Consider the following 13315-nt stretch of genomic DNA (forward strand, 5'->3'; position numbering starts at 1 on the left):
TTAAAGTAATAAAAATAACAGCAACAAAGGATTAGGTAGATAATTTTCAGTATAAATTGTATCACAATATACTAACATGACACCATGATCTGTACATTCTCATTATGTGAGCAAAACAGATGGGACTGAATCAAATAAAGGACAATAACAACTTTTCACAGAATACAATAGAGAGGAAAGGCTTCAGGCCACAGAACATGAAGAAAATGAAGTTTCACCAAGGGTCAGGTCAGTATCATGGATTATTTCTTGTAGAAATAATGAAGCATATAGACTCACTTGCCAGAGCCCAATACTACTTGTCAGTATCAGAGGTAAGAAGTAACATTATTTTTAATAAGTATCTTATCCAGATACTCACAGGGGGTGAGATTATTCATTACTTTACCTACTGAAAAGCCAATTATTGGAATTTCAACCAGTGAAGCTAAAATGCACCAAGACAAAGCTGTTCACGTTAGAAACAAGAAATGTGACCTCAAAGACAAAACTTCAGTTGTGGAAAAACACACACACTGATTTTCCTGTCAGTTTGTCTTTTAAAAAGTGGGACAAAAAAAGCAGAAATTATGTTACTTGTTTCAGCAAATTAACGTGGCATACATATACTGCAGCCAAAGCAGACACAGTTAAAGGAAATCAGGGATTCCAAAAGAAATAAGTATATGTTTAAATAAAAATTAAAAAAAAAAAAAAAAGACAAAGATACATTTTTCAGGTTAAGCATATTGGCATGAGAAGTATCATTTCATTGTCTTGATTCTTCAAGACAATTTTGAAGTTGTGGCTTGTGAAAACATAAGCCACAATTTTAAAATCTAGCCTCAAGTCTTTAAAGACTGGAACTTTGAATGTGATTTCTTTCAGACAACATGCCAAGAGCATCCAAGTTCAGTAAAAGTGTCACTGCGTGCGCAGCTTTGTATTAAACTCCTAGTTAGGCGAATCAGACTCTGAGAAAGAAAACTGAATTTGATCTGCAAAATCCTGTCAAGCACACAAACTGTAGACTATAAAACCACCTCCCTTCACACACTTTTGGTCAAGTCCTCTTAGAGATTTATTTTGCAGCATTACCGGTGTAAAATGGGCAAAGCAATATGGCCAAACCCTACTGTGTCAGCATCAATTATTTAAGTTCAAAACAATATTGGTTTGTTTAGAAAACACTTATCTGTCATGACTGTCCACAAGGAGTGAATAGTTAATAGAAATGCACTTCATGAAGGGACATGAAAGAGAAGCAGGAAAAGTTTGGGTGTTGGTGCAAAGCTTCCTGGAAAGGGAAGCACAGCAAGTGGTAAAGATAACTAGGAGAGAAAGAGAGGAGGAGTTTGGATGCTGCAGCCTATCACCAGCAAAGCAGAACAAGCAGGGCTGATGTGACAAGACAAAAAGGTAAGGCAGCAAGACTAGCTAGGCTAAGCCCTGAGGGACAAGAGAAGAAATGAAACTTTAGAACACAAAAGAATACCACTCTCCAAGATAATCCACGCAGGGAGGTAGATGATCAGATAGAGCAGCTTTAAATACAAGCGAGATAACTGTTAAATGCAAGGTGATGTTTCAAGGTGCCTTTGTAGGACAAGTAAAAATTACCCTTCTGCTCCTGAGCTCAAGCAAGGAAAAAAAAAAATAAAATCAAAGTAAAACATCAGGAAACTAAGGTACAAACAGTCCATAACCAGCCTAAACAGTTCCACATGCACAAAGGGTTTTCCCCCCCCCCCCACTTTAAATAGCAAAGTCAAGAATGGCCTCATACCAGAAGGTATGAAGGATGATCTAGCAGACACTTATCTCACCCACACAGACACATTAAAAGAAAAAAGAAAGACTGAGCTCCGGGAATTGCCACACTGAACATCTCACTCTTTAGAATAATTCCTGATTTAATGTTGGACACTGTCCAGCAATTCTTCAAAACTGCTAAATAGACATGGAGCAGCAGGCAGATTCCTAGCAAAATGAACCTGCATGTGTCCTATATTCAGTTCCAGGAAAGCACCTGTTAAACAGTGGCTTCAAAGTAGTTGATACACACATGGTAAGTATAAAACATTGCAAACTGCTACATTGCCAGAAAAACTGCCAAGCCACGATCTATAATGGTTAAAAGAAATCTCTAGGTTTCTACACTGTCAGCACCAACACCAGCACTAAAATAACAAACAAAAAAAACCTCAAAAACTTAAAAAAAAACAAAAACCAAAACCAAAGAACCCCCAAAATTTCAGTTGAGAAGAGCAAGCACCACACATGTAGGAGATGCTGAGTGTTCTTTCAAGTCAGACCAAAGGCTGCACTTTCAGCTTCTTCCTAGAAGAGTGCTGGATTGGCAGATTCTAGAAAAAGCCCGCATTTCTACACAGCTCCCAGATACCGGCAGAAACGGAAAGCTCATGGGTAGGAATCCCTGCGGCTGTGAACAACATACTGTGAAATAAAACACCTTTAAAACAAAATAAAGTACCTGACTAGAAGTTCAAGCAGGCTGTAGCAATGCAAATGCACACTCCACTTAGATTTTCAAAATTATCTGAAAGCACTTGATGCGATGGCTCACTTTAAATTCTGTAAATATCAATTAAGGAAGCCACTTCTAAGGATAAAGAACTGATCAGCAGCCAGAAGAAGGAAGAGCTGGAATTAAAACTGTGCTTTCTTTGCAGAAGCTCACACACTCCCTTGTCCATGACAAGGTGTAGAAATCGTGAAGATGAAACCGGTAGAAGATCAGAACAGCTGCATCCCGGAGAACCACATGGTCCACCGTATGGACGCCGGTAGCAGATAAAGCCCTGAAGGGGGGGCACACCAGTACTCATCAGAGGTTACGGTTCGAGGCGGTCAACCCCCGGAGCAGGACCAGCTCCCACAGCGCTGCCCCGAGGCGCGGGGGGCTGCGGGGCAGCCGGGAAGCGCTGGCCGGCCCCGAGGGCACCACGCAGACGGCTCCGCGGGGCAGGGCCCGCCGGGACCTGGGGGTCGCGGGCGTCGGGCGGGCACTGAGGGAACGACGCCGGACACCGCGAGAGGACGGGCCCGAGGCGCCCGGAGCCCGCGCCACCTCTTCCGGCCCGGCGGTGACAGCCCCGAGGGGTCCCTCCTTCTCACAGCCGGCGAGGGCAAGGGAACAGCCGCCGCACCAAGGCACGAGAAGGGCCGCGGCGGATGAGGGCGGCTGCGACAGCCGGGACCCAGCGCAGCCGGCTGGGGCAGGTCTGATGCAGCGCCCCCTCAGCCCGACCCGTCCCTTTCCCCCAGCCCCCGCCGCCCTCACCATTCTCCTCAGGGCCGGGCTGGGTCTCGGCGCCGACTCTGGTTCTCCTCGCGCCGGGTAGCTCCTGCTCGTGGTTCGGCGTCGGCGGTGGCGGGGCCTGTCTCCATCTATCGGGGCTGAGCTCGGCTGCAGCTGAGGGCTGGGTGAGAAGCCGGGCGAGGACAACGCTCCGGGGGTGACGGGAGGAGCGGGACAAGGAGGACAGCGCTCGCTCGACTCCGCACCGGGACTCAGCGCTGGCGGCAGCCTCGGCCCGGCGCCTCTTTCTCATAATTGTGCGACTCCGCCGGCTGAGAACCGCGGCGCTGCCGCGTCAGCGCGACCCGCCCCCGGGAGGAGGGGGACGCCGGAGCGGGGCTCACCGCCCCTCGGTCGCATGTGGCGCTGCGGGCCGCGCCGGGCGGCCCAGGGAGGACCGGAGATGGAGGCACGGCGGACGGCTTCCACCTTCCCGCACGGAGGGGGAGCCCCGAGCAAGCGCAAGTGGGTGCCAGGCGGCCGTGCCCCCCTTGTGCTGTTCGTGAGGTAGAGGCCAAAGTGACGCTAAACATAGAGCTTCCCGGGACAGGAACACGCCTGCCTGGAAACGCGTGGTTCAAAGCGGGAAGCTGCTCCCGACAGTCCCGTTTCTGCACGAAAGCATCACCCCGACACCGGCTGTCGCGGCCCCGGGAAGCGCTGTGCCAGAGCACGTCTCAAGTCACGGGCCTCGATAAAGTGAGCCCGCGTTATTTCTTTTTTAAACCACACAACAGGGAGCAGAGTTAGTTAAGATTCAATGAAGATTTCTTGCCCATCGTGCTCATAGCATGGCAGTGCCACCATTAGCAGAGGGTCACCCACACCTCAGTCTGAGAAAAATGGGAGAAAAGTTGGTTTCGGATGGGAAAAGGCGGATGCATTTCTTCCACTTCAGTCAACTCTGTCCCCAGCTTAGATCTGGCACTGCCCAGAGCAGTAACTTACCTTCTGCAGTCAGCAAACTTGGCAAATCAGTATCATGAATAAAAAGCCTCGTGCAGTCATTTCCACTACTTGTTCCATTACATCTTTTGCAACAAACTGTATTATGGAATAAACAGCATTTGTAAGGGAAGAAAAAGAGAGCAATTAAGTTTGGTTCAAGTTATTTATATTCCCCTAAGTATGAAAAAAAATCTAGACAAATCACATAAAATTTATGTCTGACATTAATTTTTATGTAGGACATATGCAACCAGACAGCTCAGTGCTTCCTTTGCAATTAAAACATAGTTCAAAAGCAAGTTAAATCTAGCTCAGAGTTCCTGGTACCATTTCTAACATACCACAGCCACAGGAGAGTGATAATTTTGTGTAAACTTAATCAGAACGCTCAAATTCATTTTACAACTTTAATTGTGAGGCCTCATCATTTGTCAGCACTGTTGTGACAGAATGGTGAACCATGACAGTAATATCACTCTTCAGCCCCTGAGGCTCCATAAACCACCAAATTTACTAGATCCACTTCCATTGTTAGAAATGCATGGGCAAAAAATCAAACCAAACACTTGAAAGCAACAGAATTGGCAGCTGTTACTTTAACCAAACTGTAGATAAAAACACCCTCTCATTAGCAGCTACTTAGCAGGGCTTGTCCAATAGTAAATTCTGGTAGCAGCAGAACCCATTTGCTCAAACAATAGGTACAAATTTCAGAAGACCCAACACAAGGGTAGTTCAGCTCCAAAATTAGGGTGTTGCTGCAGGATGTTCCTCTGCTGCAGGGGAGCTCCTAATGCTTGGTTAACATCACAAGAATTTATGCTATCTCACATAGCTATGAAAATTAGGCTCCTAGGACTGTCAATTTCCATAGAATAGGAAAATTAGGCGTTTCCAGGGAAAAATTAATTCAGTTCTGAGTACAAGATCTCACAACTAACAGGCTAAATTCACTCTCTTACTGCAGAAGAAATCCAAAGCCTGCTGATTCACAGCTACTTGTTCCCACACAGATTCCCACGTGCTAGTGCTAGTTCTTGGCTTACCGAGCAGTAACAGAAGAAGCAGTGGAAACCCAGTAAATTTTTCTCTGGAGAGGGTTCAAGAACTTTCCAAAGGAAAGCAGAGAAAATGGGGGAATTCTCAATTCTTCAGCTAATACCATAAAGCATTTCTGACAAACTACCACGTCTGCTTCCTCGCTTGATGTTTTCCCCTAATTAATCAATCTAAACCTCCTCACATCCCACATGAAGATAATAAGCAAGTTCTTCTATAACTAGGTCATTCTATATGAAGCTATACTGACTTCATCTATGGGCTATACTGACTTGATTCACATGGTAATCGTGTTTGAGAATGATAAATCTAAGAGTTAGAAGGAGCAACGGAATTAGGAAAAAATATCTGGAGGCCAGCCTGGGCATGAGATTTCTCTGGTACAAGCTATTGTTTTAGGAGAACATGCTTGAGGTGAGGAGTTTTCCACGCTTTTTTTTTCCCCGTTGATACTGAAAAACTGTAAAGAGTTTGACATCAAATTGTTCAAGAGTTAAACTGTTTGCGATAAGCTTAGATGGAGAGACAGCACACTGTTTCACTGGAACAGCTTGTGAAGAAAATGAAAGGAAAATGAGTCATCGACATCCTCTCTGCCTCACTCTGGCTGGGAGAACGCCAGCCTTCAGAATGCTGTGAAGGGGGGCAGGACACAGCACCACAGTGAAGTACATCCTCATGACCTGGGAGTGATGGCACATGGCATAAGGAAGTCACCTTATATCCCTTTATTACTTTCATTAGCCATACAGAACATGATGTGGCTAGCAGAGTTAGTCATCCAAAAAGAGTGACTTCTCGTACATTCAGATGTTAAATCCTGTAAAACACTGCACCTTAGCCTCAGAGGGAAGTGTTACCTTCCAACAATACCAATAGTCAACTCAAAATTCTTCCAGTATCTCCTTCCAAATCAACAACTGTCAGCTCTGAATAAGGCAATAACAACGCATTATTTTATACCTTATTGCATTTAAGGACCTTTAACCTGAAGCAAGCTTCTGTTATCTAAAATGGAATATAACTGGGTTAAATATGCTGTGTGGTTCCTATCTCATTTTTATATCTCAAATCAAACTATCAGTCTGTCACTGGCACTTTATGTTGAGTTTGTTATGTAATCATCACAAGAACTAGTAATATTTGCGATGTCAACCTTAATAGGTTTTACATCGCATTAAACCAGCTGTAACTTGATCTCAGTGCAGTTAAGGGCTAAAGGACTGTAGGAAACCTCTCTAAGGAAGCCCTTATCTCAGGGTTTTCTGCTGGCAATATCCAGCAGCCAGGATGAGACTCACTCACCCTCATGTTGATGAAATACTGACTCAGGCACAGAAAGAAAAAAGTAAAATAGATCACTCTCTTTATGAGAAATTAAATGAGTTACCATTAAAGTAATTTGGGTTTGACTTTTTGTTTGTTTGAGTCCCTAAAAAATTTTACCAGAAACTCTGCTATTATTCAGCTGCTCTTTTAAAGCTGTTCAACGTACGTGCTGGAGTTCAGGCAGTTAAATCAGATACAAATGCCAACTGATAAGGAGATCTAGTTAATATCCTACTCAAGGTCAGACAGATTCTGCATAGAAAACATTTTTGTCCCTTACTAAAGTAATCTGTGACAGAAAAGAGGTATTACTCATTCACTTCTTCACTTTTCTTACTCTTAAGATGGGCGAGTTCTCCCACGTGTTTTTTTTTGCCACAGGTTTGTCCATTTCTGACAGGTCTGGGTAAACTGGGGTAAATCAGGTGTGCAGCTACAGCTGCAGTCCCAACTAACCACTTTTATGTTCCAACTGCTAATCCCAAACACTGAAGATACTTATTTTTTCAACCTGAAAGTTTAAAATTGGTCAAGTAAGGCAAAGAAGCATACAATGACACAGGTTAACAGGGTCTGTGAGTCTCCTCTGTTATTTGTGAAGGGTTTTTCTAGTGCTGGAGTTGCCACATTTCTGGGTAAGTATTTTGCCTGATATATCTCAGATAATACACAAAACAACATCACAAACACACAACTTTTCAGCAATTCCAAATATGTAATTTCAAAATGGGATGAAGTAGAAACAGCTTATTACTGTGAAGCACACCACTTAAGAAATATAACCTAAAAGGAGGAGACTTGTTTCTGTTGAAGCCAGGAAAAATAAAATTTAAAAAAAAGTGTAATTTCACAGTTTTTAAATTGTTCAGAAGTTCTGGTCACCGTCAGTACATGGTACACTCATGTACTGGAGACATCATCTTCTGATGAGGTCCCAAAGGTTTAATCATCTTTTTGCATTATGCCAAGTTTCCTCAAAACCAAAAAGTAGTTAGTCTAAACAATGTGTTACCTTTAACAGCTGAGATGTATTCCATCAAAGGAAACAAGTGCCTTAACTGTACATTCAAGAAACAGGTCATAAAAGTTAAAGTAAAAATAATGTGCAAAAATTTTGCATATTTATCAGTCACAGAACAAATTATCCCCTGTAACTGACTGAGACTCACAGCATACAATGTATGTATTTAAATTGCTCATGTATTAAAAATTGGCAAAATGCACTGACATCTTACTGTACAAAGTCATTAAAAGAAGGGATCATAGAGGCAGCACACCTTTAGAGATAAAAGAGCTGATCTGGTATCACCCAAAGGCCACTAGTGCAGTTGAGAGTTCAGTGCCCCTCTAATCCTGAGACTCTATCATGACAGCACGAGGGGCATTTTCACTGCATCTATAAGGGCTAGAGCATTTTACAAAGCCAGCCATTTACTTTGCAACTCACAGACCAGGAAGCTCCATGAGGCTCCTCATCTTTTTGTGCTGTCCCATTTTTCTGGGACTGGCAACTTATGACCAGCACTAGGAAAAGGCTGTACAGTGGCTTTCGGATGGCAACACAAAGGGCCCATGACCCTCCAAGCTCAGAGTGTAAACCCAGGAACTCAAGTGCTATTTTGGGGTATGGCTTGTCACGTCTAAATCAGGTAAATGAAAGCGTGGGTTTTCCACTTCTAAAATCTGCATGAAAGATATTCCATATCAATAGGAAGGGATATCCAAGTTCATGAGCTGATAGAGAGCACACAGTAGATCCAAATGCGCAATTTTTCTTTTGATGTGCTCCATAGTGTGCAAAAAAAGATACTACCCAACCCATCAATTAAAGTATAATGTAAGCATGTCCTGCATTTGGGAATATGATACATTACTTACTGCTCAGAAAACTATGTTTCAGAGTTTAACCAACATAGGCCGAAATCTTGCACAAAATTGCCAAGGGTGTGCCTCCCCATGTCTCTACTTACATGTGTTAAACCAGGACAGTCTGGGGACATTTACACCAGAGTGGTGACCCTTTGCAAGTTCTTATCAGTGTCTGCCTACCTTAAAAAAAAAAAAAAAAAACAAAAAAAAAAACCAACCAAAAACCAAGAACACACCTACCCCCCCCCCCAAAACTAACCAACCAACAAACCCCTAAAACACACCAAGAAACACAAACACCTAAAAACAAGCTTTCCTGGGAAAATTGTTCCTCCTGCAATCTTTGGGCTTACAAATTCTTGCTTTGAGTTTTCATTTGCTAGCAGCCAGCTGGTGCAGGCAGCGAGGCTGCCCTTGCGTAGAGATACTCCATGTGCAAGCAGCAGAGGTGCAGTATCTCCTTCCATGAAGGCACTGCCCCAAACAGTGGCAGCCAGAGGTGCTGCTTCTCCATGCAGCCAGGCAGCAGCAGGCAGCAATGCCAGCATAGCGTGACAGTCTAAACAAACTGCTTTTCAAGAACAGGGCAGAAGGTCAAATGAACTGCTTCCTGACTTTTATAAACTGGAGACAAGTTCACAGGTATTCTTACACAGCTGTTTCTTGAAATTTCTTTTAAATCCAGGGATAGGTATCTCATAATGAAAACGGTAAAACTGTAGGTGAGCATATACAGGACTAGTCTTAATTGTCTAACTGAATTCTTATTTGACAGAGACCCTGACAAAAGTATCACTTGGTCCTGCAGAAGTGTGCTGTTCCATTTCTTAGAGAGAAAGGCACCAGTGGGCGTGCATTTGCTCTTTTTCCATTGTTACTGTAATGTAAATTTACTTTTTAAATATTTCTGAACCAGCTACTAGAGAGATACTCACCTACTAGAGGAATAGCTGCTAGTTTCCTGCAGTCTGCCTTAAATCCTCAAAGATGGATCAATTTCCCACCATAGTTTGTTTACCTTTTGAAAGACACATTAAAAGGACCTAAATTTTCTTGCAGCTTTGATACAGACACATCACAACAAAGCTTGACATTAAAGTAACCGAGTCATTGTTGCACTTTTAAAGGTACCAATACCTGTTTTATTTCCTGGTATTCCCAAGCATATACAATACAGAAGTTGATATATTCTCATGGTCTTTCTGCAAAACACAAGGAGAGCCAGCACACGTGCACTGGTAAAACTGTAAAAATCTTCTTTTCTTTTGTTTTCCAAATCTAAGCCAGGTTATTACACGAACACTAATGCAACCCAGAAAGTCACTGAGACTATAACACAGATAAGGATGTGCAGAAGATAAACTATTGGTTTAAGTTACTGGTGGATTGAGCTGGTGTGTATGACTGCTGCATTTTTAAGAGAGTCCAAATGATTAAACCACCTCATAAACACCCATATTCATGCTGGAACAGAGGAACTTATTATTGTGCAAAACAAAGTAATGTGGAAAGACACTTAAAAACGTGCTGGTATTGCCCAAAATAGAAAACAGGAGGAAAGAAAGGAGCTGAGTGAAAAAAACAGACATCAGAATACCTGAGCACACTCTTAAAAAGCTGAAAGGGAGCTCTTTGATCTAAACACTTTCTAGGTTAAAAGGCCTTTGAGCAGCAAGCAAAATCCCTATTCTCAGCTATTTAATGCCTTCTGTGTTCAGGGAAACAGGATCTTGCACATTCTTTATAAATAAGAGAAATTCCAGAGATACCTGAGCCTCCATCATCAGCCTCTCTGAAGAACACAGAACCTTGATCACTCAGTTCTGACAAAAAGGGTGACAATCTGAGTTGCTCTCCTCCTTTCCTTGGAAATTAGAAAGATAAAACACCCAGTAAAATGTGCATATGGATTACATGAAAATAAAATAGTGCTTTAGCTTCTGGAAGCATTACAAATCCAAAGACAACTTTTAAGTATGCTTAAATCTAATAATTTAGTAAAAGTAAATAATTCCATATTGGGTGTGTGTGAACCAAACCCATACTGTCATGATAAAATGAGATTTTCTATGAAAACAAGAAAAAATAAATTGCACATTATTCAAGCTGGAAAATGAGCAGAAAATACCTTAATAATCAGAGCAGTAGAGCTGCAATGCTCCTCTGTAGATTGCCTAGTCCACCCTCCCTGCCAGGCCTGGGTCCACCTGTATTTTAAATATCTCCAAGGATGGAGACTCCACAACCTCGCTGGGCAACCTGGTCCAGTGTTTGACCACACTCGCAGTGAAAAGCTTTTTCTTGCGTCTAAATGGAATTATATGGTAAAGATGGGACCGATATAAACAGGCAAGGATTTGTTAACTAAAAATGGTAAACCCCTTCCTTAGAAGAAACTGCCTCTCTTCTGCTTGCAGTTTTCAAGCCTCTGAGATTTGCAGTTTTGCTACCATCAAATGTACCAGACTTAACAAGGGAATGCAGGGAGAACAGATGGTGCAGTTCACTGATTGCAGTTGTGTCTGTTCTTTGTAGCTTCTATGATTTTTAAAGAAAATGAAAATGAAAAAAATAAATTCAGAAAGCATTTTGGAGAGTTTTCACCCTCTTAAGTCCTCAGATACTGTGACTCAATGCTACTGGAACCTCCAGTATATGAACAGAAGAGGCATAAAATACTTGAAAACATGTTAAATACACACTATCCCGAGGTTCTAGGGATGTCTCAAGGATCACTAACAAGTGTTTTGTTTCCCCTGCCAACATTTCCAAACCAGCCTGGGTTTCAAGACTTGGAAAAAGCTTGGCTTTTTCTTGCCCCTCATATCTAGGGCTAAGTTAATTCAGTTGAACAATGCTTCTACAGCACTATTTCCTAGGCTGAATGCAAGTAGGCCTGTTACGATGAAGAAGTTTGCCCATGCTAAATGTCTAACTCACTGTTTGTCAGACTTTCACAGAGCCCCACGACTTGAGCTGTGTAACAAGGATGTGCTAAGTTAAACCAGTAAAATTGATGTAGCTCAATTCAGACTTCAGTTCTTCCCCTGACTCTGCAAAAATAAAAAGACAAAATAAAACAATCCACCAAAACCATCAGTTCAGGCAAGATGGATAAAAAAAAACTACGTATTTATGAGTGTGTACCACGAATATTTTGAATTTACTTGGTATTATGAAGTATTAACTTTTGTCATGAACATTCACAGTACGAAAAAGATTAATCAGAACAAATTACTCGACTGGGTTTTTTCCAAGAAACATTTATTAATAACATTCTTAAAGTGATAACTTAAAGAGTCATAAGGGAGGGGGCTGTTGTCAGTAAACATACAATGAAAAGGTAGTAAGATTTTTATGTGTATGACTAAAAAGGCCTTTAACATAGTGTTTAGCCCAACCAAATTTAATATTAAAAACATTCAAAACTGCTAAAAGTGTTGCAATCAGTTCTATTGAACTTATAAAACCCTCATTTCAGTAGTCAATACTAACCTATTATTCATATAAAATTTTAAACTCCATTCTTAATTTTTGTAAACAAAGCACCTAAGCATTTGAAAGAAAAAAGTTAGTTTACACCCCATTAAACTGCAGCACATGTGTGTGAAACCTCAGGCATGATCAGGCATGGAACACAATTAGGCACAGAACAAGACAGTTTCCACAGCCAGCTGCTGATGCTGCCTTATGTTGCCAAACATCTTTATTTGTATTAATTCCGTTATCATTTATGGCTGAAATTGTAGCAAATCCTCAATTCAGGTTATTTCAAAGAGAAAAAGGAGTCATATTACATAGATTGTGAAGCTTCTGAGAGCTTTGAATAGTGCATGACTTTGAATGAGTTATGACTTATCTCTTTCAGGAATTTTCAGAAACTTCTTCATAACTATTTAACTTTGGCAGATACTGGGCCTGACAAAGAGCATGACAACACATCAGAAGACAAGTTTTCAGTCTGCTATTGGAACACTGAGATATGGATAATTTATTAAGTGCCAGTGAAAAAAAATTGAAGATGGTGCACAAGATCATTGTATTCTGAGGCTGTCAGCTCAAGCTTAGGTCAAGAAAGTCAAGAGGGGCAATTAACATAGGAAAACTGTAAGTAATTTCTGTTTTCTTAGGGAAGCTGCAAACAAGGTGGTTATCTTACCCGTATCAACTGGCACCATGGTCAATCTGTGTGAATGGCAACAACTGACAGGCTGGAAGACTGTCTGCTCCTGACTCTCAGGAACAGAAGTTTGATATAAATTACGTAAAGCAGAGAATTTGCAGTAAGCCTCTGTTAACTGCCAACACAGATTTACAACTGTCTTCATTAGCATACTTCCAAAGTGCATCTAGCTACACTAGATTTAACCTGGGTAAGTTTTCCGGAGCTGACATGCCCCAAATGAACTATAAATGTTTGGAGGTGACCTTCAGACAAGCAGGAAATTTTGCACTGACACTGCCCAGCATGTGCTTATTCGGTTGTTTTCTCCAGGTTCTTGAACTTGTACTGACTATAGGAATGACATTCATTAAAGAATAGAAAGAACGTTTTAAGGACTACCTGACATTAGCACTAAGTGAACTTGGCTGTCTCCTGTTGTTGCATTCTCCAATTTTCTTTGGTGTAAAGTGTTAGCATTAGAGCTACACAAATTTTCTACACCTAAACCCCCTCAATTTGCAGTTTCCTGAAAAAAAGAAAAAGTGTCAAACAAATTCAAAACTCTTCTAAATGCAAACTAATGATTTAAACTATTTCTCCTTTTCCAAGTCTTTAAAAGCTAAACCAAATGAAGATTAAAGAAG

At 41.7% G+C, this 13315-nt stretch overlaps 2 protein-coding genes across 2 annotated transcripts in view; one reads left to right on the plus strand and one right to left on the minus strand.

Moving 5' to 3' along the window:
• TRPM7 (transient receptor potential cation channel subfamily M member 7) overlaps nucleotides 1–3417 on the minus strand; it is a 58690-nt gene extending 55273 nt beyond the window's left edge. Inside the window, exon 1 of the mRNA XM_057396591.1 lies at nucleotides 3284–3417. Within this exon, the coding sequence (XP_057252574.1) occupies nucleotides 3284–3286 (3 nt within the window). The 5' untranslated portion in view covers nucleotides 3287–3417. The remainder of the gene's footprint in view (nucleotides 1–3283) is intronic.
• The window catches only part of LOC130592441 (nicotinamide riboside kinase 2-like), a 136432-nt gene that overhangs the window by 79217 nt on the left and 43900 nt on the right, over nucleotides 1–13315 (plus strand). The window lies entirely within an intron of this gene.

Source organism: Pezoporus wallicus, unplaced genomic scaffold (genome assembly GCF_028554395.1).
Source record: "Pezoporus wallicus isolate ANWC-B61680 ecotype Strahan unplaced genomic scaffold, APGP_CSIRO_Pwel_v1 contig_3952, whole genome shotgun sequence".
In the NCBI taxonomy this organism is placed as follows: Eukaryota; Metazoa; Chordata; class Aves; order Psittaciformes; family Psittacidae; genus Pezoporus; species Pezoporus wallicus.